This window comes from Crocuta crocuta, unplaced genomic scaffold (assembly GCF_008692635.1).
Source record: "Crocuta crocuta isolate KB4526 unplaced genomic scaffold, BGI_CrCroc_1.0 scaffold348, whole genome shotgun sequence".
Taxonomy (NCBI): Eukaryota; Metazoa; Chordata; class Mammalia; order Carnivora; family Hyaenidae; genus Crocuta; species Crocuta crocuta.
The window spans coordinates 2,623,790-2,650,505 of NW_027529573.1; the positions used below are offsets into that span (position 1 = coordinate 2,623,790).

At 50.6% G+C, this 26,716-nt stretch overlaps 1 protein-coding gene across 3 annotated transcripts in view; it reads left to right on the forward strand.

The window, feature by feature from the left end:
- The window catches only part of ASCC2 (activating signal cointegrator 1 complex subunit 2), a 39,744-nt gene extending 21,947 nt beyond the window's left edge, over nt 1–17,797 (forward strand). For all 3 annotated transcript variants that reach the window (XM_077761622.1, XM_077761623.1, XM_077761624.1), the window contains 12 exons: nt 3,284–3,358; nt 3,778–3,885; nt 4,130–4,198; nt 4,354–4,428; nt 5,784–5,964; nt 7,365–7,579; nt 8,479–8,598; nt 14,150–14,243; nt 14,332–14,462; nt 15,010–15,112; nt 16,677–16,756; nt 17,226–17,797. In XM_077761622.1, the coding sequence (XP_077617748.1) occupies nt 3,284–3,358; nt 3,778–3,885; nt 4,130–4,198; nt 4,354–4,428; nt 5,784–5,964; nt 7,365–7,579; nt 8,479–8,598; nt 14,150–14,243; nt 14,332–14,462; nt 15,010–15,112; nt 16,677–16,756; nt 17,226–17,397 (1,423 nt within the window). In that variant the 3' untranslated portion in view covers nt 17,398–17,797. The remainder of the gene's footprint in view (nt 1–3,283; nt 3,359–3,777; nt 3,886–4,129; nt 4,199–4,353; nt 4,429–5,783; nt 5,965–7,364; nt 7,580–8,478; nt 8,599–14,149; nt 14,244–14,331; nt 14,463–15,009; nt 15,113–16,676; nt 16,757–17,225) is intronic.
- Nucleotides 17,798–26,716: the final 8,919 nt, after the last annotated feature.

The following is a 26,716-nucleotide window of genomic DNA, read 5'->3' on the forward strand; positions in this document are numbered from 1 at the left end:
CAGGAAGGGCATTCCAGGCAGGCAGAGTACAGGTGGGAAGGCCCAGAGTGGGTCCAAGGAGAGCCAGGAAGTGGATTGGAATGAAGCAGGGCCTGGGGCAGCAGGAAGAGGAGCTGGTAACAATGGAGTCTCCAGAGAGTTGCTAGAAGTGATTGTGAGGAGCCTTGAACTTGCCGGCAGGGAGTGGGGCATTTATTCTGAAGGCAGTAGGGAGCCCCTGAAAGCTTCTATCCAAAAGAGTTCTAGAACGATCCTGCCAAGATGAGGAAAGTTGTACAGGAGGATATGAGTAAAGAAAGATATAGGGAGCGAGACCTTCCTTGCCCACTTAGTGCCACGAACAATGGTCCGTTCCTTGTGTGGTGAGAAAGAGGTCCACAGGCCTGGACTGGTAACCTGCATGTTGCCTGGCAACAGTGGGGACTGGCTTGTTCTCCATGGCCTCTGGCTGTTGCTTTTGCCAGGCGTCTCTCCCCACCATTCGCAGGAGCTTCTGGGAGCTGCCCAACTCTGTCCACTCAGCCATCGGTCCATTCAGTCATTTACTTGCCCATTCAACAAAACATTTATCTAGTGCTTACATGTGCCAGAGATGGCAGCTGGTGCTCTGACCCCTCCTGGGTCTTTTCAGCTCGTGAAAATCAGATGTGAGGACTGATCAGCCTCCCAGATGTTAGAATAAAGCACCAATCAGCACCCTCCCCGGAAGAAAGGGGTTAGGATGAGCCTGTAGCTGTCCACTTTTTGAAAAAGGTATCTTTTCTCATGATTAAAGTAGCATAAACTGGCAAATGCTCATATGAAATTTGGAAAATTCTGGAAGGTAGAAAATTAAAATCACCGTGAGAGATCATTATATTCTTAGGATTTTGTACCCTGTTTATCTTCACTTATCATAAGCATTTGCTTGCTTGCTTGCTTTGTCTCTCTCTCTCTCTCTCTTTCTCTTTCTTTCTTTAAGTAAACTCTACCCCAAACGTGGGGCTCAAAATCATGACCCCATGATCAAGAGTCACATGCTCTACCGACTGAGCCAGCCAGGCACCCCCACAGGCATTTTCCCATTTTATTAAAGCATCTTCTCAAATTGTTTTTGAAAGGGTCTCTGGAAATGGAGGGTAATTTTTGGAAGAACTGACTTTCCTGCAAGGGTCAGTGAAAGCAGGGGAGTGGCTCCACCCATCTTGGGGTGAGGAGGAAGAAAGGAAAACACTATTGCCTGCAAGTGGCACTGCCTTTGACCCACAAACAGAAACAGCCCTGGGCTGGCCCAGCCTGTTTTCACTGTGCCGGAGGCCAAGAACGCTCGCTGAGCAAACGCAGCAAGCTCAGTCCTGCAACTCTCTGGAAGGGGCTGTGGGCACCACACAACTCTGCGCTAATCCTCTCATAACAACCTCCGTCCTCTAAGTCCTCAGGTATATTAGAATATCTCTCTCTGTGGCTTAATTTTATGAATGAATAATACAGTCACAGGGTTCAAAACTGGAAAGGTGTAAAATATATAATGAGGGGCACCTGGGTACAGAGCCTACTTTAAAAAACACATTAAAACAACAACACGAACAGCAACAAATATATATATACATATATATGAACATATATACTAGAGAAGGGGGAGAAAAAGACTTTTCATTGTGTATTAAATGTGTATAAATATACACACACAGACATACATGTAAATAGTACATATATGATGTATATACATATGCAATGAAGTCTTCCTTTCCCCCTTCTTTAGTTCTGTTCCTCACACATAACCATTGTTAAGGTTTTTATGTGGGGTTTTCCAGAGATATGCATATAAATACACATATACAAGTAAATATGCACATTATATATCACCCCCTCTGCCTTTTAAACTGCTGACATATTATGAGTACTATATGTACTGTTTGCATTTTTTTAAAAAAATTTTTATGTTTGTTTATTTTTGAGAGAGACAGGACGTGAGTGGCGTAAGGGCAGAGAGAGGGGGAGACAGAAAATCCGAAGCAGGCTCCAGGCTCTGAGCTGTCAGAACAGAGCCCAACACGAGGCTTGAGCCCATGAACCATGAGATCATGACCTGAGCTGAAGTCAGACACTTAACCAACTGAGCCACCCAGGTGCCCTGCAGTTTATTTTTAAATTTAATATGTATCAGTACACAAAGCATCCTCAGTCTTTGGTATGGCTAGATACCAATGCCAGACCCCATAGATCGATCTTTAGATTTTTCTTCAGTTGTTTGCTATTACAGAAAAACGTTACAAAGAATAACTGCACATACATCATTTTGTACCTTTGTAAGTATATTTGAGGAATACTTTCCTGGAAGTAGAATCACAAGAACAGATGGTTTGTGCATTTTTAATTTTTATAGATCTCACCAAATCGCCCTCCATAGGGGTAGTTCCAATTTACCTTCCCACCAGCGATGTATCCTGGCAACACCTGAATCTGTTTGGGCCAAATTGCCCTCTCTTTTTCTGGGTGCCATGCTGTGGGCCTAGTAAAGCCTGTCTCTTTGGGCCTAGTTACCCTCTGCTGCACACAGGACTACACTAACATAGAAGTTGCCAGAATCCAGCCAGTCAGTAGTTAAATGTTTATAGATTACCCGCTACAAATTCAGCATCATCTTAGACACTAAGGCTACTGTTCTGGCTTTGGGAAGCTTAAGATGTTCAGAGGAAGAATTAGACCACAAAAGAGAGGCAGCTGCGTTTTAAGTTGTAAGGGTAACATAATTCTGAAGCTGTGCACCTAATTCCAGGAAGGAGAAGTCACGTGAGTGAGCATGATCTGGAAATCTGTCACTGGCTGAAGAGTTTGAATTTGAGTTGGGAAGGGCGGGGGGTCACTGTGAGGTTGCTGAGGTGAGAAGCAAGGTTAGCTAGTCTGTGCTGGCTATGGATGTACCAGAGAGAGGAGCTACAGTTTCATGTCATAGGAGGTAGGAAGCTACTGACAGATTGGAGCAAACACAGAGTGGCCTTGTATTGGTTTCTCAAACCTCAGTAGCTCATTGCTCTGTTAGAATGAGCCTACCTGGGCCTTGGTTTCCCAGTGAAAGGTGGATATAGCTACGGGTCACTTCTCAAGGCTTTTCTGGGACCATCCACAGAGGGCCAGTCTGGGCTTAGGGAAGAGCCAGGGTGGTTCTGGGAGAAAACTGTTGTGGTGACAACCTGGAAGTGAGAAATGGGCCTTCCCGCTTCCTGTGGTTTGCTTTGATTTTCTGATGAAGTGTGGTATTTATGAACTAATCTTGCCTTTTCCCCCATGTGTGCCTCCACAGACTAGCTTCCTTCTATGAAACTGCAATTCCCGAACTAGAGTCTGCAATCAAGAAGAGGAGGCTTGAAGATAGCAAGTGAGCCGGGGCCAAAACTAAGCACACTGTCATGGGAGATAGAGGCCCTGCCTTTCCTGGGCTTTAACATCTCCATCTCTAAGACAAACGAGGTGGCACCATGGACTGTGCAACTCTAGCTTCAGTGTCCCTACCTAGTGGCCTCCTGCCCCCTGCGTCCTAACCTTTCCTCTCAGCTGATGCTCCAAGCTCTTGGTAACTGACCTACTGGTTTCCCACCCACTGTTTAAACTCAGAAGCGGCCCTGGAATCAGCTCGCCTCTCAGGGCCTGTAACCCTTTGCCAGTTGCTGTCCAGTGACTTGTGAGGCTTTCTCAGCTGTGGGGAGGGAAACCTGCAGCTGTTGAGAATCCCTCTAGGCCTTTTAATCTCCCAAATCTCTGTTGTTTTTTTTTTTCCTCTTTCATGGGCCTTCAAAGGCTGTTAGGTGACCTGTGGCAGAGACTGTCCCATTCCAGGAAGAAGCTACTGGAGATTTTTCACATCCTCATGAACCAGATCTGCCTCCTCCCCATCCTGGAAAATAGGTGAGCCCTGGGGAGCAGCTGCCCGGGTGGAAGAACCCTCCCCAAGCCCAGCAGAGGTATTTCCCTCATGTCATCTGCCCCCTTCCCTGCTCCGGGGTTGCTGAACAGTGATGGGGAAAAGAGACAAATGCCTCTTTCGTCCAGCTGGTCTGAGGCCTCGCAGGGGAGCAGGGCGGGCAGCAGGGAGGGGAGCTACAGATCATTTGTATCGAGTGAGCTCATCCTCCCTGATGTCCTGTTCCAGCTGTGACAACATTCAGGGCTTCATCGAAGAGTTCCTTCAGATCTTCAGCTCCTTGCTGCAGGAGAAGAGGTGAGTGTGGCTGAGCTGGGACCAGTCCCCACAAGGCCTTACATCCTAGAGCCTCTACCATATGCTCATCATGGTCTAAGGTTCTGGGATTTGTGGTTGGGCAGCAGACCGGTTTGCCCCAGCCCTGTCCCTTTCATCTGCTCTCTGCTCGGCAGGTTCCTCCGGGACTACGACACACTCTTCCCTGTGGCCGATGATGTCAGCTTGCTACAGCAGGCCTCAGCAGTCTTGTATCCTTCCACAGCCACTGGCACAGGACCTGGCCCGGCCAGGCGGGAGTTGGGCTGCGAGGACCCAGAGGAGCAGAGGGAGGTTTATTCCCAGAACACACGGGTCAGCCAGCTTTCCCCAGAAGCCCGCCAAAGCCCCAGCCCCTGTTTCTGGAGGAGATGACTACTCCAATCCTCAGAGCTGGGTGGGGTAGCATCCTGCATTCTCTAACTGTTTACTGAGTGTCCGGGCCCATGTGACAAACATGGACTCAGCCCCACTCTCACAGACCTCATTGCAGGAGAAGAGACAGACAAGTAAACAAGCAGTTAAAGTGTCATATGGGAAAAATTCAGAGGCTTAGGAAAGACAAGGAAGGCACCTAACCCTGCAAGCTCAGGGTAAGGCTGTGAGACGGAGGTGATGTCCAAGCCGAGACCAGCAGAAGAAATTGGAGGTGGCCAAGGCCAGAGCTAAGTGTTCCCAATGGATGGAGGACAGAGAGGCCCATCTGAGGAGCCCACAGACATTTTGCGTAGCTCTCAGGGTGGGGCTGGGGGCCTGGGGACTGGGGGAGGAGGCTACGGCATGGTAGATGAGCTGGGGGTGAGCAGACCTGCACGCCTTTGGGATGACTCTCACTGAAAGTTGGGACTCTGTCCTACAAGCACCGGGGTGTCATGGAAGAGTGTGAAACAGGGAGTGACAGAGTCAGTTTTAAACTTTGGAGAAGCTCTGTCTGGCACAGGGAGGAGAACAGACAGGCTTAAGACTTCTGGGAGCCCCAGGGGCTGGTGAGGATTCCGTTGCTGGCATCCAGGGATGGCCAGTGGGGAGTTAGATTAGAAGTAGAGGGGGGAGCCTAGGACAACTCCCAGATATCTGGCTTGGCAGTGCCCAGGGTGGTAGAGAGGGAGGAAGGACAGGGAGGAGAACCTGTGGGCCATTTTGGAGGCTGGGCTAGTCTTGCCTCAGGGATACCCTATGGGCCCTCTGCAAGCCCTCAGCAAGGGGTCAGGAAGCCCTGTTAGCAGTGACTCCATCAGGTCCTCCTCCTGGGGGTCAGTGCATAGAAGTTGCTGCTGGCTCCTCCAGTTATCATGTCCTAGGATGCCCGTGGCCTTGTCTTCATCCAGAGCTGCTTTCTGCTGAGTGGCAGATCTAGGTTTCAAGGCCAGTGTGGCCATGATCTGGCCTCTTTCCTCAAGCAGCCCCGGTACCTGTGATGCCCACTGGGTAGACAACCCAGATAGCCCCTGACACAAGTCAAAGGGTCAGATGCTGGGACAGGATTGAGAAATTATGCTGCCTTAGAGCTAGAGAGGCAGAAAAGGCTCTGGCACCTGAGAGAGAGACACCTTAACATGTGTCACAGGGACGAGACTCGGACTGCCTACATCCTCCAGGCAGTCGAGAGTGCGTGGGAAGGGGTGGACCGACAGAAAGCCACAGATGCTAAAGACCCACCGGTGGCTGAGAACCCCAATGGGGTCATTGCGATGGTGGAACCAGCCAGTGGACCATCCTCACATCTGGAAAACTCAGAGGAAGAGGAGGTGTGTGTCTGGAGCGACGTTTTCCTGTTTCCCCTCCCCCTTCCGGGAAACCTGTCCCTTCTTTGTTTCTGCTCTCTGAGAAAAAGGTTTCTTTTGGAATTGACAGCCCTGAGCTGCGGGTCAGCTCCCTGCTGCCTTTAGAGAGTTCTGCAAGTCCCTGCAGCTGCCAAAACCCCCCATTTCTCCTCTATAAAATGAAGTGATGGAGCTTTTTTCCACGTGAAATCCTTCCCAGAGCTCTCCTCTAAACAGATGACCGCATAGCCACTTTGGATGCAGTGGAGAGCAACGCCTGGTCTCCCTCACTGCCTGGCCAGCCTGGACACCCGCCATGGGACTGCAGGGCTCTACTGAGCAAGTGTGGAAGCTTCTGGTGTTCCAGCTTCTTCCAGAACTCGCCGAGTCTGTGGCCATACAGATTGCCCCTGAGCCCAGGACTCTTCCCTGCATGTTGGGAGGCAGCGTGACATAGGGATTAAGACCATACAGTCTCTGGGGTTGGACCCTGGTTATGCCACTCCCAGCTCTGTGGCTGGAAGCACATCACTCACATCTGGCCTCTGTTCCCCATGTATAAGGTGGGGATAGTCTCTATCCCTACCTCCACGAGGTTGTTGGGATTCCCAGAGCTGTTGGGTGGAGTGCCGCAAGCCCAGCTGGCCCTCTAGCTGTCGACAGACGCTGCTCTCCTTCCTGTGTTAGACTCAGGCCCTGTGGTTGTCATAGGGGCTTGGAAAATGACAATCCCCTCCACTCTTCCCACCTTCTTCCCCATGTGGCTTCTTCTCTGAGACACGGATGATTTTTATTGTTGTTTTTTGATTTGGGGATTTCCTTAAATGAAAACTCTAACAGATTTAAGCCACATCAAGCAGGATATGAACTGAACTCCCTTATTAAGAAGAATATAGTCAAAGGGGAGCATCTCCACACAGTCCAGGGCTGTTGGTTGCTGTTTCTCTCCAATGTCAGCCATTAACCTGTTAGAGTTGGGAAAGGATTAGTTGAAGTTATGACCATTTGTGGAGTGCCTCGCCTTCTCCAGGCACTGTGCTCCTCATTAGTCTCTTTGAACCGTCTGAAACAGCGTGAGGTAGAAGGCAGTACGCGCATTTTACATGGAAGAAGCTGGGGGTTTGGAGAGGGGAAGTGCCCTGCCCCAAATCACACAGCCAGAAGTAGCTCAACCACTAAGTCATAGAGCCCTCCCCTCTTCACAGGGCTTCAGGAATTGGAGACTCAAGAGACCTGGGTCACTTGGCTGAGATCTTGGCCCAGGAGTGGCAGGGCCAGAACTCATACCAGGTCCCCCGATTCCAGGTCCTGTGCTGTTGGAGGCCTGTTGCCCTCTCGCCTGCTTGGCCTGCCTTTTCCCTCCTTCACTCTAGCTCTCTCCACAGTGCATGGGGGCGGCTGCTCCCTTGGGCCCCCCTGTGTGTGGCGTGGAGCTGGACTCGCTCATCTCCCAGGTGAAGGACCTGTTGCCAGATCTCGGGGAGGGCTTCATCCTGGCCTGCCTGGAGCACTGCAGCTACAGCCCGGAGCAGGTGATCAACAACATCCTGGAGGAGCAGCTGGCCCCTGCCCTCAGTCAGCTGGACCGCAGCCTAGACAGGTGGGAGACATAGGTGGGAGGGGTCTCACGGCACCCAGGCTGTCTCAGGGCCCCAGCTACAGGTGTTCCGGGGGCCTCGTCAGGGCCCCTTCTTAGCTTCTCTGCTTCCCGCTCGGGGGCCAGAACTCGGCCTCCTCTCTCTTCACTATAGCAGTGTTCCCCAGCCGTGTAACTGAATGGCCTCCTTGGGAAAACAGCAAAACTTAGGGCCCTCCGGGTGGTTCTCACATGCCCCCTGCAGGGTGGAGAGCGTGCACAGCTGGACATCGCAGCTGCTCCTTGCTAGAGGACCCGTCAGAAACACAGGATATGACAAAGGGTTTGCTCAGCCTCTCAGAGCTCCGAAGTCTCTGGCTTGCCCCTGACATTGTCACCTTTCCAGCAGATTCCTGAGGGAGGACAGCCAGAGCTTCTCACTTTCTTCACACCTTCCCTTTCTGAGTTTGACCCACTGTTCCTCTGAAGGCCTGTGGGGCAGCAGGAATGAGTGCACAAATGGGTGTTTCCTCCGCAGAAGATGATGTTTATCGAATGAATGAAGTTCGAGCCTTTGGACAAGTACCTTAGCCACTTTGTGCCCTTTTTACAGAGGAGGGCACCGAGGCCCAGAGAGGTCGAATCATTTTAGCTACCTGTGTTACAGAACTGTGTGAGTGTTCAGTGAGGGAGGGAACTTCTGAGAAGATCTCTGAATGGCACGTGGGACTGAGGGGGATCTTTGTGAGGCATGGCTGCATACCCATGTAGGGGCCACAGGGCAGGATTTTTAGATTGTGTATCATGTGGCCGTGGAAGGGGAGTGGAGAATCTGATGGATGTAACATGGTATGGGTCAAGAGAGCACAGGTAGACATCAGCTGACTGTTCTCCCTCGAATTGATTTCTCTGTTACCCCGCAGACAGGTGAAACCAGACCCGACACCCCTGCTCACATCTCGTCACAACATCTTCCAGAATGACGAGTTTGATGTGTTCAGCAGAGATACAGTGGACCTGAGCCGGGTGCACAAAGGCAGGAGGTGAGTACAGTGGGCTGCAGGGTGCCAGGCACCCCAACTCTGTAAGTGCAGTGAGAAAATCCAGAGAAACTAAGGGCTCCATGTTTACAGAACTGGCTTGAGTTTCGGCTCAGGGTCCCACCACCCCCCCAGCAGTCCAGGACCTGTGTGCTCCCAGCAGGCAGGGGCAGCTTCTCTTATGCTTATACATTAGGCTCTGACTCTGACAGGGTGTTTTTTAAATTAATCCCCTTGTTGATAGCAAAAGCCCAGAGGGACCTAAACTGTCCCCCTCTTCCCTTCCTACAACTTTGGATGTGTCAATCGTCGAATCTCTGGGTGACAGAGCCAAGCAGTACTTCCCAGAAGATGCTCCTCGACCTGATTTTCTCCATCCTGTGACAAAATGAGAAAACAAAGGACTTGTACTTAGCTTTTCAGAAGGTGAACTTACTCCATTTTAAGGTCTTTCTGCTTACTTTTAGTTTATGTCCTTTTGGCATTGAAAAGTCCATTTATGATTTATTCATTCTTTCAACAAATATTTGCCTGGTGCTCACGGCATACTTGGCCCTGGATTTATCGGGTGCTGGAGGTGTAGCGGGCAGGGAAACAGACATGGCCCCTGCCCCTGTGGAGTGTGCACTAATCACTTTGTCAAAGAAGCAAAGTAAAATTGCAGATATGACAGGCGCTATAAGGTGAAGGCGTGCAGACTTCCGAGCCTCTAGTAGAGGGTTCCATCCAGGCTGGGAGACTCCTCTGAGGAAATGATATGGGACCAAGAGTAGAAGCTTGAGGAAAGCTCAAAGGGCCAATTCTGTAAAGAGCGGGGAAGGAGAAACTTTCCAGGCAGAGTGAAAAACAGGGGCAATGGCCCCGAGGTCGCAGGGAGCATGATGAGGGTCCCAGGAGCCAACGTGTTTTGGAAAGATCACCTGGCTTTGGAACGGAGGCCCACTGGAGGGACCAAGAGTTAATAGTGATGACAGTTCAAGACAAATGGCAAAATGAGACATTGACAACACTGTGCTAGCCCCCAGAGGTCTACTAAATTGTACTAGTTCATGAAATCCAGAAATCCAGGGACCGCTGGACAAGTACAGCATACCCTCTCCCCCATCACGTATATGGAGACAGCAAGGTTCAGAGAGGGGCGAAGGGGGACCTGCCCCATTCTTGCGCTAGGAGCCCCAGTGGCAGAATTACAGGCTGCTGCTTCAGTGAGGGCCCCGTGCTGGAAGCTTGACTGGCTGAGGGCTTTGGGGAGCGGGCGCAGGGCAGCTGTTAAGCCATCTGGCTGGCTGGACAGGAAGCATTTGTAAACTGCTGAGTCACACACGTTGCAACATCCCCAGATCCCAGACTAGTGATGTTATCCTGCCTCCATGGCCACTGTTCCAGGTCTGAATGACCCTCTGCAGCTTCTGCTGTGGAGAAAGAGGCAGATGAGGAGGGCTGTGCCCTGCTCGTAGGGCACTCCGAGCTGCCGGGCGGAAAGACTGGGAGGCAAATGTTTACTGAACTCCTTGTGCTGGGTAGCCCAGGGGCTGGGGATTGCAAAGAGGCAAAGCCTCCATTCATGTGTCCATTATTTACTTATTCATTCAGCAAATATTTATTAAGTGATGTACTAATGCCAGATCCTGTGCTAGACACCAGGGAGACAAGGTGAGCAGGGTACCCGGGCCTCGCTCTCAAACAGCGCAGAGACTGTGGGAAAGATTTAGACCATTAAATAAGTAGAGACGGAGTGGGAGAGGTGCCACGGTGGGGCATACAAGGGCCTCCGTAGCGACACTTGTCCTAATCTGGACAGGGCAGTCAACGGGCACATGAGAAAAATAGCACAAGGTCACACTTGAGTTAAAATGTGTGTATGTGGTTAAATCAAATAGGATGCACTCAGTGGCTCAAGTAATAGAGAAATCTTTCCCTTGCAGGAAAAGTAGTTGCAAGGTGGGTCCATCTAGGCTTGGTTAACCTGTGATATAATCTCATCATCAAGGATACATCTTTTTCATCTCTGGGAGCTAGTTCCTTCAAAACCAATGGGTGGCCACAGCTACTTCATCTATGACCTCCAGAAATGACAGTGCCAAGAGGAAGTCTGGACCAGGTCTTCCTGTATTTCTCTTAGAGACTAGGAGGCCTTTCCTGGAAGTCTCCAGACTCCACTCATATCTCAGTGGGCAGCTGGGTCACAGGGCTGAGGTCCAGAGCTCCAGGAGAAGGGGGAAAGGTGGAAAGACCTGAACCAAATGTGAGGGTATATTAGGAATGGGGGTGAGGTAGGGGATGGCTGTTGGGTAGAGGCCGAGCACATGTGCTGCAGGTATATCATAGGAAAATGAAGGAGGCAGTGTGTATAAGGTGGGGTCCCATAAATCCTTTGGACTGAACAGTGGTACCCTGGAAGATTATGAGTGTTCTCCCTCAAAACAGGCTCTATGGCCAAAAAAGTCTGTATACTTTGCTACTTGGTGAGTCACAGAGCACATTAGCACATTAAAGGCTCTGACAAGTCCTGCAGTAAAAAGAAATAGGATTCATTTTGTTGAGCCCAGCATGTGCCAAGTTCACTTCTAGTCATTATCCAATTTCATCCCTGGGATGCAGAATCAAGACTTGGCAAGGAGGGGTGCCCGGGTGGCTCAGTCAGTTAAGCGTCTGACTCTGGTTTCAGCTCAAGTCATGGTCTTGTGTTTCGTGAGTTCGAGCACTGACAGTACGGAGCCTGCTTGGGATTCTTTCTCCTAGTCTCTCTGCCCCTCCCCTGCTCACTCTCTCTGTCTCTCTCGAAATGAGTAAATAAACTTAAAAAAAAAAAAAAAAAGACTCAGCAAGGGTAAGGAGCTTGCTTATGATCACACAGCTCAAGAAGTACCCAGTAGACTTGAGTCAGTAGACCTGTGTTCTAGCCTGGCTCTGCTGACAGAAGCTGTGTGACCTTGGGAAAGTTGCTCTGCCTCTTGGGTTCGTTTCCTTACCTTGAAAAGGAAGGATTTATTGGCTCTACAGTTCCTTTAGAAGTTCAAAGGTGGGAGTCACCCCGCTAAGGGCCAGTTTGAGTTGGGCCTTGAAGGATAGGCTGGAAGAAGTGAGGAGGGAAGTGGGCTCCCCTCAGCTTCAGGGGAGCCCACATGTCCCCTGGGATCCCTGAGGAAGCACCTGCTCCGAAGAAATCTCTGGAGCGACTGTTGCCTGTGTTTCCAGACTTGACTGAAGTTCAGGCCTCCGATGAATCTTTTCCTGGCTGGATTTGAGCCTCACTTTTCTTTTCCTTCCTGGCTCCAAAGGGGAGGTCATGGGGCCAAAGCTGCACCTCCCTGAATGGGGCTGCCCAGAGCACCAGGCTCCACTGGCCCTGCCTCTGTCCTCTCCCAGGACCCTGGGTGAGTGGAGTTTGCAAGGCTTCTCTGGCCCTGCCAGGGGGCCACATAACCAGAGGCCCATAGTGGGACCTTCCACACAAGAACCGGGAACTGGATGGACCAGGGGCTGTGGGATGTGGCAGAAAGGACAGTGACACCTCTCATTCATCCTTGGACACCTGGCTCAGCACAGGCCCTGGCACCTGGTAGGCCCTCAGGAAATGTATGTGGAATGAGTAGATGTGTTCCTTCCAGTGGCACCAACTGCCCAGACCCCCTTCACTTCCTCTCTGTCTCTTTCCTCTCCTGCCTCCAGCCTGGTGAAAAGAGCCAGGTAGGAGCCAAGGCCACAGGCATAGGCCCCCTTTCCTGGTGTGATACAGACTTTCCCTGTGGGCTAAGAATCTTCTCTGGTCTAGATCAAATGCCCCCCACCTCACGGAGCCTCCATTTCATCTTCTCCTCCCCCTTACCCCCACCAGCCAGACCCCCTAAACGAGGAGGGTCCGGGTTCCAGGGCAGGCTTGCGTCCATTCGGTACATTTTGTGTCAGCTGCCATTTGCCTGTGACCCTCACCGGACTGTGAGTTCCATGAGGACAGACCCAGATCTTCCTCTTTTTTCAGTCTGTCCCCAGCTCAGCCTCAGTACCCTCCCTGGCATGTAGTAGGCCCTTAGTAAAAGCTACTCAAGGCAGCCAAAACCTGACCTGCCCCAGGCTCCCAGGCAGACAGCCTGAGAGACTCAGGCCCTTGTCCCTCCCTGCACCAAAAGCCAGTTAATAGAAGATTTTAATGGAGCTGTGTATGAGTTTGTATCTCTTCTTTTTCTTCTTCTTCTTCTTCTTTTCCCCCCCCTACCTTTGATACATTCCAGAAAACTGATTTCACAGCTAAGCTGGATTTTCTTGCCTGGCATCTCATATTGATTTTCCCCTGCAGGGCTAGAAACTACATTCCACAGGCCTATGTGTCTGACAAGCCAGGTTTTTCTACAGATTTGCGAAGCCACAGTCAAGAGCCCTGAGTCCCCACTGAGGCTGTGCTACAGTTCACTGATCCCAGGCACATCCCTTCTTCCCTCCACGGCACCCGAGGTTCCTCACCTGTGCTATCACAGCGGTTGAACTTTTGGGCTTTTTCTTCCAATGCAATTTGACATGGAAGATTGAACTGTATAAGATAGAAGGTCACCGTGAGGAAGCAGGGGTAGGAGGAAGCGGACAGGACCCCAGCTTGCCCCTCACACCCCGGAAGTCCCCTGTGGCTCCCTTGAACTCAGTAAGAAGGCCACATATGGCCTTTCTCTTTCTTTTTTTGTTCTGTTTTAAGTTTGTTTTTTGAGAGAGAGAATAAGTGGGGGAGAGGCAGTGAGAAAGGGGGACAGAGGATCCCAAGCAGATTCTGTGCTGACAGCAGAGAACCAGATATGTGGCTCGACTCACGAACCGTGAGATCACGACCTGAGCTAAAGTCAGACACTTAAATGACTAAGCCACCCAAGTGCCCCTGGCCTTTCCCTTTCTTAAGTTTTTGTTTTCTAAAAGGTTCAAATAATACCAGGCCCCACCTAGGAGTAACCATTGTCATTTGGTGGGGGACTTAACTAGTCCTCTCTGTGCATTGATGTATGTAAATCATATGTGCTCATAGGAACAGCTAGTTTGGTTTGCTTTCTGTCTCTTATACAAATGGACTCATACCATATACATTTTTCTGCAGCTTGGTTTTTTCCTCTTGAGTAAGTCTTAGAATTCTCTCTGCATCAGCACAAACAGATGAATGTCATTCTTGATAACTGCCACCTGGCGTTCTGTAATAAAGATGTGGCGCATTATTTGGCTATTTCACTTGTGATGAACACTAGTTGTTTTCCATTTTTCGTTGTTACAAACAACACTGGGAAGAAAATTCCGATCAGAGCTCTTAATGCTCATGGCCAGTGTTTCCCCCGGGTGGGCGCCTCAAAGAGGAATTTCCTGGCCAAAGGGTGGGCACATTTTACATTGCAACAGCTGTTTTGGAGTGCCTTCCAAAGTGGCTGGACCTGGTCGCATGGGCACCCCAGTGGGTGCCCCTGCCAGTTTTTGATACCATTTGTCACAGTTTGTGCCAGCCTGAGCCCTTGGTACTTTGGGCCCTGGCACTTGCAGCCTCCAAAGCCTGATGGTTTTCTGCGCTGTCCCCTCACAACTCTAGGAAGGAGGAGAACACGCGGAGCCTGCTGAATGACAAACGGGACGTGGTGGCACAGCGGCAGCGCTACGAGCAGTACAGCGTGGTGGTGGAGGAGGTAGGCGGCCCCAGGCTGCCGGCCCTTTGCCGGGTGGGGGAAGCCAGCCAGCCCCGGGCCCCTCTGCCCCATGCTGCTGCTGTTGCAGGTGCCGCTGCAGCCAGGTGAGGGCCTGCCCTATCGCGGGGACGACTATGAGGACGAGTATGATGACACGTATGATGGCAACCAGGTGGGCGCCAACGATGCCGACTCGGATGATGAGCTCATCAGCCGCAGGTGAGGCTGCAGGGTGGACAGAGGGCAGAATTCCAGGGGCACAGCGACAGTCCCAGAGCCTCTTGTGTATACAGCTGGGGAGACCAAGGCCCTGATCACGTGAGCAAGTCAGTGGTAGAGCCAGGGCCCAAACCGAGGTCTCTTGACTCCCGGTCCAGTGCTCCCTTCACCCCAGGCCACCCCCTTGGCCAGTTGGTCCAACCCATCCTGAGTGGGGCAGCATTGATTTGGTTTCAGGCTGTCATTTTACATTGTTCTTTTTAACTGCAGAAAATTCTCCCCAGTGGAACCTTACAGAGATTTCCCAGTGCAGAGAAAAGTAGAGCTGCCCCGCTCTGGCTAAGCCCCCATATCAGACTCTGGTACCCCTAGAGGGTCCGGGGGCTAGAGCAGAGCTGGCTTGAAAGGCACTTTGTTTTTTTTCCAGCTGCCTGAGCCCTTCCCCATCCTGACAGCTCCCTCTCACCCAGCCTGATTCCCTCTTCCCTGAAGCTCCCTCTCCAGGTTTAATCTAATCTTTGATCTCACTTTCTCTCTAAACCCTCAGGCCCTTCACCATCCCTCAGGTGCTAAGAACCAAAGTGCCCGGGGAAGGGCAGGAAGAGGACGAGGAAGAGGAGGAGGAGGAGGCTGAGGCTGAGGCTCCCAAGGTACCTCGTAGGCAGGTGGCAGATGAATTGGAGGGTGCAGTTCTGAAGGGCAAATTGGGAGCACGGGCCCCTGCTTGCCTGCATCTGGCTTTGAGGCAGCCCCATCGTCACTGCTCAGAAGAAGAGGGGTTCCTTCAAGCCCGAGATGCCTGCGTGGAGAGTTGCTAGCTTAGAACTCACCTCCATACCCAGTGGGGGCTCAGGGGATGGATTAGGGGCCACTGGATTCATGAGGCCCAGGAGCCTGGGGACCGAGAGAGAGAGCCAGGCAGTACTTGGCCACCATGCTCAGGATGGCAGTTCTTAAATTCACAGAGATGTTAAAGCCCCAGGGCCCTTGGTGGTCATCTGGGCTGGTGAGTTTGAAAATTCTATTTTTTAGCAGCTGAACTTTTTCTTCAAATGAAATCTTAACTAGAACCTCAACATATAAAACAGTTAAGGGCGGATTGCTCAGCTTGAACCCTAGTGGCACCCTGGGACCCCCTGCATCCCCTCGTGCCCTCCCATCAGGGTGACAAATTCAGATGTGTCCAGGCCAGGTTACCAGCGTAAATGAGTAGTAGGGCCTGATGGAGACTGTGACTAGTGGAGCAGAAGCACACATACACCCTGCCCGAGGGGCTCTTTAGCATACATGTAGGCCCAGAGCTTCCAGGGCTTTCCCTTCCCAGGCAGGAGGTCAGCCCAGATTTCTATGTATAATCTTCCAGTTGTCAAATGTTATCTGTTGTACTTCTGTGTGTGTGTGTGTGTGTGTGTGTGTTTTAACAGTACAGGCCAGCAAAAGCTATCTATGGTTCTTAGGTCACAGTTTTTCCTGCTGCTAGTTCAGGCTCCTTTTTTGTTGGCGAAAACAAACAAAAACAAAAAAAAAAACAAAAAACAAAAGCACAGTCGAGAGTGGGTTCTCCCTCAGGGCACCTGGGTGGCTTTGCCAGTTAAGCATCCGACCCTTGATCTCGGCTCAGGTCATGATCTCACAGTTTTTGAGTTCAAGACCCATATCAGGCTCTGTATTAATGGTGCAGTCTGCTTAGGATTCTTCTCTCCTACTACCTTTTCTCTCTCTCTCTCTCTCTCTCTCTCTCTGCCTCTCCTCCTCCAGTAAATAAATAAAACCTTAAAATTAAAAAAAAAAGAGTGGGCACTCCCATAGCATGTTGGTAGTGGTGCTAGAGTGAGGACAAGTCAGCTCCCAGGGGCAGCTTTCAAGGCTCTATGTGGTCTCTCATGGTGGCCATCCTGGCCAGACCCCCGGTTGTTATCCATGCTCCAACTATGGTCCACCTGTCCCATCATGCCTGTGTGGGAAAGCCTCAGTCCCTTTAGCTGCCTCCCCATCACAAAAGAGGTGGGAGGGACAGAGGAGAGAGATTTGGAATGGAAAACCTTGGACCAAGCAAGGGTGTCTCCTTCTAGGACATCACCCTGCCACAGCCTGGCTTTCCCCCACTCCTGGCATGGAGGTATCAACAAGATTCAGTCAGGCGCCGCCTTGCCACAGCCTTGGGGGATAGACAGGCTCGTGACTCTAGATTTTTTTCTCCCCTCCCCTCCACAGCCTGACCATTTCGTGCAGGACCCAGCAGTGCTGCGGGAGAAAGCAGAAGCTAGGCGCATGGCGTTCCTCGCCAGGAAGGGGTAAGCATTTTAAAAAGCTGTTTCTGGTGAGAGGGGAGCTATCCAGGGAGGGCTCAGCCAACCACCTAGGAAGCCCACACATAAACCCTGAGTGCTTTACATGTATTAATTTAATCCTCACAACAGCCATATGAAGTAGCCACTATTTCATTATCCTCATTTTACAGAGGAAGAAACAGGCCCATCCCCATCCCTAAGCCTTCCTCTCCTTATTGTGGGCTGTGGTCAGCCCACAGCAGGTACCTTCCCTCAGCTTCACCAGGGACCCATCCAGAGGCAAGGCTCAGAGAAGAGAATTCACTAGACACAGGACCGGCCAAAACCCCCATAGCCCTGCCCATGCTGGGCTCCATTTCTTCTCCCACTGGAAGCTGGGACATGGGTTTCCTGGCCCAAGCTGTGTGTCCTCTCCCAGGGACCTCCGAGAAAGGCTCCTCCCATCTCCTGGGGTGGGTCATTCCTCCCTCAGGTACCGGCATGACAGCTCGACGGCAGTGGCCGGCAGCCCCCGAGGCCACGGGCAGAGCCGTGAGACAACCCAGGAACGCAGGAAGAAGGAAGCCAACAAGGCAACACGAGCCAACCACAACCGGAGAACCATGGCTGACCGCAAAAGAAGCAAAGGCATGATTCCATCCTGAGGCCGCCATGGCAGAGCCAGCTGGGGGGCAATGGCACCAGACCTGCTGGGCTGAGTAACTGAAGCCTCGGGTCTTCTCACTAATTGGCCTCCTGCCAGGGCCCCAAGTTCAACTCCACCCCTCAACAGCCTCAGCTTTGCAGCCCCTGAGAAGGCCGCCTCGTCGTCCACCAGCCAGCCGTGAGCGCCTTCTTGCAGAACACACAGTGCCTTATCCCACAGTGGAAGAACCCCTGGGGCCAGCGAGCAGGCAAAACGGATGGGGACAGAGCCCCAAGGCAAGCCCCACAAACCTCGTACAGCAAGACACCACTTCTCTTTTACCCTGGATGGCAGGAAACCTGTAAATTTTAAAAACCAAAACAAAAAAGGCCTGCAAATAAAGTTTTTGATCCTTTCAAGCAATGATCCATGATGTGCCCATGGCCCGCTCCCCCTGTATCCCATTCTTCAGTGACAGCCACCATCAGGAGAGCAAGAGAGCCGGATGATCACCCGCTCTTCTCATCAGCCTTTTGTGCTTGCGTCTCGTTGTAACCCCTCCTGATGTTGCCAGGCTTTGCCTTGGGGTACTGAGCACATCACTCCTTTCTCTGAGTACCTAGTCCCTGCTCGTGGAAGGAAGAGATAAGGGTGTGAGGTCCTGCAGTCCTTTCCATGCTCTTGTTCAGTCCCTGAGACCTCCTCCCAGGGAGGTAGGTACTATTTCCAGCCCCGTGGTATAGGTGAGGAAGGTGAGGCACTGAAAGCTAAAGGTGCCAGCCCAGGCAACAGCTAGGAAGTAGAACAGGGACCCTCAGTCTGACCCCTGGCCTTTCTAGGGTCCTAGACCCCCATAGGTGTTGTCATCACCATCCCATAGCTGACTCAAGGACACCTGTCCAGTAACAGCCAAAACTGGAGCTCGGTGTGTCCTGGTTGTGTGTGCACCCCATCAAATCCTCCAAAATCAAGGGGTCAGAGACCAGGAGACACAAGTGGGGATGTCACTGCCAAGCCCTGTTGAAGGACTTGGGCCTAGTTCCTCAAAACCTCCTCCCAGGGCAGGGGAGTGGTGGGCAGTGGTTCATAGTGTGGCGGCAGCTGGCAGGCATCCTGATTCCTCACCCCACCTCACCCCTGAACACTTCTGATCAACAGAGGATCAGCAGTGGGGTATTTGCTGGCCCAATCCTACCCAGCCTAGCCTGGCGTCCATCTGGGGAAGTCAGGGCCCCTGCCCAGCTGGACCTGGACAAATCACCCTAGATGCTTGTGCAATTTATTTGCACGTGGTTAGGATGAGTGTCTGGAGCAGCCAGGCAGACAGGCACTTGACGAATTGGTTTTGTTAGGTCAGCTGCACAAGTGAAAATCAATAGCAATTCCTCTGAGCCGCGCCAGTTCTCCTGGTGCATTTGAGATGCAGAGCGGAGATGGGAGTGGTGTCTTCCCCTCCAGCTACTGAATTAGGTGAGATCAGGCTGGGAGGTCAGCCATTCTGACAGGTAGCAGGAAGACTGTTTCCTCCCAGAGGCATTTGCCGGGGACCATGGAGGCGAGGGTGATTTCTTTTCTCTCTCCCTGAGCTCCTCAGACCCAGTTCTTGGACTTGAAGCAAAGTGAGGTGAGTGAGGGGAGCTCTGGACTTTTCCTACCATGTTACTGTTCACACAGCCCCTCTCATTTTGCCCTTCATTTTGTCATACGTACCTCCTAACCACTTGGAGTGGTGTTCAAACCTCCTACTGGCATCCTGGTTTAAAGGATTTGAGAAGACAGGCAATTTTTCAAATTTCCCAGAAAGTACTCCTAGGTCAAACTTGATCTCCCTTGAAGAACTATGTTCTTTCTCATTTCAGATCTTGAGGGCACCCTTTCAGGGATGCTTTGCAAACACCTCACTCAGGGGTCATTCAGAACGGTGCTGGTCAGCACATCCCTTCACCTCTCAGGGCCTCGGTTTTCCCATCTGCAAAGTGGGTATGTTGGGCCAAGTGAATGGTTTCCGCTTGGTGCCAGTTAAATCCTCTGAAGAGGCCCCAAGGTTTAAGACGAGCAATGGCAGAGTGTTACAAGTGAGTGGGGTGAGAGCCCTGAACCCTGCTCACTTGATCAATGGGCCCCATCACCCCACCACCCCTAAGCAGGAATTTCTAAGTGCCTTCTCTACACCCTGTTAGAGAACATGACTATCACAGGCATTTCCTAGGAAGCTTTTACAACCTAGTGCCTCCCAGAGGACTTAGGACTTTGAGTGTCTTTGTTTCTAGCTCATGAGTGGCAATGATGGCAGACATGTTTGAGCTGTGCTTCTGTGCCTCTGTGAGATAGGTAGGGCAGAGCCTGTCATTGATAAAAAAGGGACCTGGGAGCCCAGGAAGGGCAACGAACTTGTCCACAGCCCATGGCAAGTTAGCAGCAGAGCCTGGATACAGATCCTTTTTGAGCTCCAGGTGCAGTCTGGAAAGGTACGTGATTGGCAAGAACCTGCCTGTCCCTGTCACACTGGGAGCTTGGGTTAAACGATACAGGGAGGGAAACGAACAACACAAGAGTAAACCCACCAAAAATGCAGGGGGTGGTTGTGGAGCCCCCTTCTTTAAAATGATGTCATTGAACACTTAGTAGCAATGTAAAAAGCTAAATATTGATGAGTAAGTTGTTTTTTTTTAAGAGAATAAATTGGATGGTAATGCATCATGATTGTGAAAATGTTTTTTAAATATTTGCCTGCAGACCGAGTCTGGAAAGGAATGTGCATAAATGAAAATGATGGTAAGACCATGACATTTGTAATGAGAATAAAAGCACTTACTGAGCACTTACCATGACCAGAGTATCTGCTGGGCTCTTTCCTTGCATTATCTTGTTTGATTCTTACAAGGTAGGTACGGATGAGAAAACCAAGGTCAGAGAGGGTAGGTGACCGGCCTAATGCCCCACATTTGGCAGGTGACCAAGGTGGGATTCGGTCCCTGGATTGTCTCCTAAAGCCCATGCTCTTTACCCCGAAACCACATGCCATTCCTTTCTTGCCCCCACATCTTTATCCTTGTTACTACTGTTGTTACAAAGAAAGAAGAAAATACAAGTCAGGTAGCTGCAGAACAGGAGGGTGGGAGGGCAGACCAGGTTGATGGGACTCTACTTGCATGTATGTGCACCACTGGCTACTGTCAGATCACAGGTGTCCTGCTGCATTTTTTCTCACATTTAGTTTTCAGATCCGTGCGTCCTTTCCTCTGTCCAGGCTGCCATCGAGTCCACTGAATGATTCTTCATTTTTATGTCCAGTCCCTCTCCGTGGGAAGCAGAGAAAAGGCTGAGGGTAGAGCTCTCTCAGCCAAGAGGGGAGCAGCAGAGCCCAAGGGGCACTGAGGCCAGGGAGGGGCCAAGAGGCCAGGGTCAAAGGATGCAAGGTGAGTATGGAAGAAGGATAGGAGAGACAGAGGGAGTCCCAGAATTAGGACCAGAGGCCAGGCCATGGCCAGGACATTTGCCCACAACTCCCAGTATTTACTGCCTGTCCTCAGCCTGGTTGGAAGGACCAGGGGAGGAGAGGACAAATGAATCCACTCAGCACATGTTGACCAACATCTACTAGGTGCCAGGCTCTGTGTCAGGTGTGCGTGAGAAAGACTGGGCCCCGCCCCCATGGAGTTCACAGTCCAAGGCGGGATCTGGATGTGAAGACATTTTGGGAAAGCGATTTAGTCACAGTTGTACTGAGCCCTAAAAAATGAGTGATTGAAGAATATACCACATAGAGGGGCACCTGGGTGGCTCAGTCGGTTAAGCGTCCCACTTCAGCTCAGGTCATGATCTCACAGCTCATGAGTTCCAGCCCTGCATCGGGCTCTGTGCTGACAGCTCAGGGCCTGGAGCCTACTTCAGATTCTGTCTCCCTCTTCCTCTGCCCCTCCCCCACTCACATTCTGTCTGTCTCTCTCAAAATAGATAAATAAACAAAAAAGAATATACCACACAGCTCTCTCCCAATTATTTTTTCTGTTCACTTTTTTTTTTTAACTGTAGCTTTTGTCTAAGTTTTCCCAGCATCATAGATAAGAGTTTCAGTTTGGAGACTTACTAAAGTAAAACTTGAATGAAAAACAAAACAAATAAATGAAGAAAAGGGCAGGCAAGGGGAATAGAAAGAAGACAAGAGCAAAGAGACTTTCCAAAAGCAAAGGATAGTGGTCAGTGTCAGGCAGCAGCTGGGAGGTTAAGAAGGCTGTTAGTGGGGCTCCCTGGGCCACTGCCCCAGCTTGGCCAGGAAGTGATGGGGAGGCAGTCAGTAGAAAGAATGGAAGGGGAGGAAAAGGAGGCAGGGGAGTGGGCCCCTCTTCTAAGAAACTTGGTGCAGAGAGGAGGAAGAGGGAGCTCAGAAGTGAGGAGGGAGCGTCAGAACCCAGACCATGTTGACAGGATGTGCCAGAGCTCTAAGGGACCCACTTGGGGGAAGGCTAGTCCCCAGTAGGAGCTCCCCAGATCAGCCTGGTGTCAGGTCCTAGCTAGATCCCTGGGTGCTGGGGCAGGAGGAAGGGGCCTATGGCCAGAGGCTGCTGTTGCCAACCTGTAGCCTAAGCAAGGTAAACAATGCAGTCTAAAGTTACTATCTCCAGTCCAATGTGTGTGTATGGGGCGGCGGGGGGGGGGGATCTTAAAATGAGAATCAAATTCAAACTGCACATCACACTGAAAATTTTCTCCCAACAATCAATAATCATCAAGAGAATTTTACACAGCTGGCAGACCTGGGAGAGCCTTAAAGGGCATTTTGTCCAGAATTTCTCAACCTATTTAAACTCCCAACAATCTCAGACCCTGGGATTTCAGTTACCCACTCCCCCACCCCTGGGAGTGAGGAGGTTTGCTCTACTTAAGAATTCACTGGGCTTCCATGATGCTCTCCCAGCCATGGAGGTTATATCAAGCTTTGCTCTCTGTGGTCTGAATTACAAAAATAACAGGCGCTTAATTCTAGTTTCCCAACTATGACATTATGACATTGAATATGGTTTTTCTGGCTGTGTGAGCCCACCCTTGACACTCCGACTGGTCCCTTAAGTGCTCTGCCATCCCAAGGGGGTAATTATGGTTTTCTCCTTCTTAAAGTGGTTTTCACAGAAGAGGCTGGCCGAAAGGGGACACCCAGTGGGATGGAGGCCAGCCATTCCCATCCATTTCGGAATTTTATTTGCAGAGCTTACACACAGGCTGTCACCCTGTCTCCCATCTTGTCGTCTGATCTGCTTATTCTGCGTTCTTTCCTATGTACATTCACAAGCCTCACAAGCCCATCCTTTTTATTGTTATTTTGTTCGGTGACCTGGGGTGGTGAAAAGAGCACTGGACTAAGGGTCAGGAGGCTGGGGTCTAGGCCCTAAATTTCAGCAAGCTGTGTGACCTTGGGTCATTTACTTGGCCTCTCTGGGCCTCAATTTCTTCTGACATGAAATGGGAATGATCATTTACCCTCTCTTGCCTTATGGTCATGGGTAATTGTGATGGTCAGATGGAGGGAAGGTGCACTCTGAAATTGGTGAATCTTACTCAAATAGGAGAGAAGAAAATTGCCTGTCTACCTTGCTTTGGGGGCAGTTTCCACTTCTCTCTTTTAATCACCCTGCCAGAAACTTCTTTGCACAAATCACCTATTTCCAGTGGACACATTTCCAAGAATAGAATGCTGGGGTCCCAGAGCCAGGAAAAGATTTAGAGCTGCCTCTGTCTGGATTTTTGCTGACCATTCCTACTAGAAAGACAGAATCAGGGAACAGCTTGAACTCCAAAGCTTTTGGCTCCACGAGCAAGTTCTGTCATGAAACAGCCTCCCCGCAAGGCCCCTGCCTCTAGAGAAGCCTGGCATGGTCACACTGGGACCGCTTGGGATGGGAGGCTGTTTAGAAGGTGAGATTGTTATTCCTTCCCTCTGAGAGGCCTATCAGGTGCCACACGACAGATCCAATGGGCAGAGCGCAGGCCCCAGCTCCCGGTGACCTCTGTCACAGGAGAGGGGCGACAGATGAGGACCTGCTACAGGGATGTGTTCAGCCTGTCACAGCTGGAAAATCAGACTGCCCAGCTCGGGACAGGTCTACACAGAAAGGCATTGGTTCTTCCCCCAGAGTATTACCTCCAAGTAACATGCAATGGCACGCCAGAACTTTTTCTTGGGTAATAGGGTCCTCTGAATGGTCAGTGGTCTATTAGGCTTTTGCCATTTAGAGCAGGGCCTGGGCTCCAGGGTCAGAACCAAGCCGGCCTCGGCCACTCCCTGGCCCTGTGACTCTGAGCAAGGTGGCTTCGTTTCTCTGAGCCACAGTTGTTTCTAAATTGAGATGCTGGTGGGATAAGGTGTGCAGTGCTGGCCCGCTGTGAGACAGGCTAGTGAACTGGCAGGGCCCTGTTCACAGGGACCCCAGAGAAGGGTGGCAGGGGCCTCCCACCAGTGTCCCAGCTGGCTTTCTGTGCACTCCACCTCTCACCTTCTCAGCACGGCTGCCCCGATTCCTCTAGGGCGGTCCTCCCAGAAGCCTCTGGTCTCAGGATGAACTGGACACACAGGAGCTGGCAAGAGAAGAAGGGCACCATCCAGCCTGATAAGCATGTGATAGGTGCCCTGGGAGCAAGGGGGAGGTACCCTGCTTAGCTTTGTGGGACAGGAAATTACCTCACTGAATCTTTGAACCAAAACCATGTAATAGGTGTAATTGTAAGTCTCATTTAGAGGTTTGGCCACTTATTCATGGCTGAGCAGTGGCTGAGTCAAGATTCAGACTGAGGCTTGCCAGCCTCCAAAGTCCATATTTTCAGCCTCTTGGCTTTCCTGCTCCCTGTAGCGGACACTTAATCCCTGCGTGGTTGGCTCAGCATGGAAAAGAGGACCTGTCACCTCCTTTGTTCTAAATACCATACATCTATTAATACAACCTATAAAATCAACTCATTCCATTGACGGAAGAGCAGGGAGAAGGAGATGAGAGTAGGAAGTTGGGCAGGACATATTTTCCAAATCTCCACTTTGCAGTAGTTTCCCCTGTCTGCTAATGGAAGGAAGGGATGCCCCTTAGAGGGTCCAGTTTGAAAGAGGTGTTTCATAAAGAAAGATTAGTGAGCTGCAGACACAAGGCATCACACAAAACTGCAGCCCCAGGGCAGGAAGTGGCCTCTCTGTTGATAGCCCTTACAGGAGGGAGACAGAAATGTGCTCAGACATCTGGAAGGGAGGAAGATAGATAGAGGCAGACAGGAGTCTGTTACATGGTTAAAGGTGTGGGGAAGAGATAAGGATTACTGGAGGAATGCACAAGTCTGCTGGAGTTTAAAACAGTGTTAGTTAGAGACACAGAAAACGAGATTATCCCAGCCACACACAGGGGAGCACAAGAAAGTGATCGGGCGTTAGGGGGATAGAAAGGATGTCAGGATCCCAGTTTCAAAACAGCTGGGACAAGGGGTAGGGCACTTGGATGATTCAGCTGTACAGTCATGGCCAAAGTTCTCAGCCTGCATTTTGTGGATTGAATATGCTAATTAGGCACTGGTCCTGAAGACTGTGCAGGGAGCCCCCTTTTATTTACTCACTGTAGCAACATAACAAAACCACCCCTAATCGGCATGTGCTGAGGACATTACAAGCATTTTCACACATATCTTCCCAAACACCCTGTGAGGTTTTGCCATCACGGTCCCATTTTCCACATGAGGAGAGCAAGGCTCACACAGAGGAAGCAACCTGCCTGACAGGGTCACTTGACTGGAGAGTAGCAGAGCTAGAATTCAAACACAGGCATGTGCTATTTCGGTAATCCATGCCTAGGCAGAAGACAGGACAGCAAAGGGACCCATAGCAAGGACCGTATTTGGAAGGTTTGTAAAGTGAGATTTGAGGTAGCTTGGATCTTAAATGTCAGGCCAAGGAATTTGAACTTGGTCTTACCTATAGTGAGGAGCCATCAAAGGTGTTTGAGCAGGGGAGTTGATCTGGCAGCCTCATAAGGGTGCAGTGGAGAAGAAGTGTCCAGAGCAGCTGAGGAAGGTTCTGTGCAGGAGTTATGAAGGGAGGATGGGCCAGGAGAAGCAGATAGATAGCACCCCTGTATTCACAGACTGTCGGCCAAGTGGCTCCCAGCTGACACTTTCTCTGCATTCCATCATTGCCTTGTCCTTGATGCCTGCTGGAGTCTGCCCTTGGCATTCAGTCTGTGTATAAATCCAAGCATATCAGGCCAAGGCCCCAGTGAAGAGAGAGAAATGATTTTTACACCGTGTGGAGCTATGGCTATGAGCATAGCCTCGGGAGTCAACTGTGCTGTATTTGAACCTCTGCTCTACTCTCACTAGCTGTGTTACCCTAGACAAAATACTTAACCCTTCTGAACCTCATTTTCCACTTATAAAATGGCGTGGAGAGCAGCGCCCACCTGCAACTGAGAATCTAGTGACCTAGGGTACGTTCGTGGCACCAGGCCGAGGCCTGGCCCTGGGTGAGTGCCTAGAGAAGGCAGCTATTTTTGCGTGTGGGTGTGTGATCCTCTACGTGTGCTGGTGTCTGCCCCTGTGCAGAGTGTTCGTCCTTTGCTCGTACGAAGGCAATTGCCATCACCCTCACTTTGCCTGAGGAATTTGTATTCCCTCCAACTATGCGCATTGCTCAGACATTTGAAATTCATTGATTTCTGTCCTTTCCTCGCAAGGCTTCAAATTCATTTGTAGGACAGTCCTTGTTCCTTGTTATTGGAAGGGCTGGCTGAGTTATGGGATGGAATCTATTACTTTTTAATCACTTATATTGCTTCTCCCCCCACCCCCCCTTATTACAAAAACAGTAACATGCTTCTCGGTGTGGTTCACATAAGTAAGCAAAGAGAAAGAACGTTTCACCATCCGGAAAGAATTGCTGTTAAGATTTTAGCTCGTATCCTTCCGACATTATTTTGGAAAAAGGAATTTTTCTCCAAAAATGGAATCATACTACACGTTACTGCCACCATTTTTTCAGTTAGACATTGTGAACATGTTTCCATTGCTAGTCTTTGTCCTTTTTAAGGGGTTAATGCTATTCTATCAGACTATACTTTAGTCAACCCAGTAGCTGTGCATTTTGGTTGTTTCTGATTATTTGCTATTAAACTACAGTGAACAACCTCGTGGCTAAATATTTGTCCACATCCATGATTATTTTCTCAGGGTCAGTTCTTAGAATTGCTGAGTCAAGTTTTTTTACTGTCACATTGGTCTTCCCACTAACAGGATTTGAGAAAAATCACTTCCTATATCTTTGCTCAGGCTGGGTATTATAATTTTTAAAAATCTTCACAAGTTTATTTTTT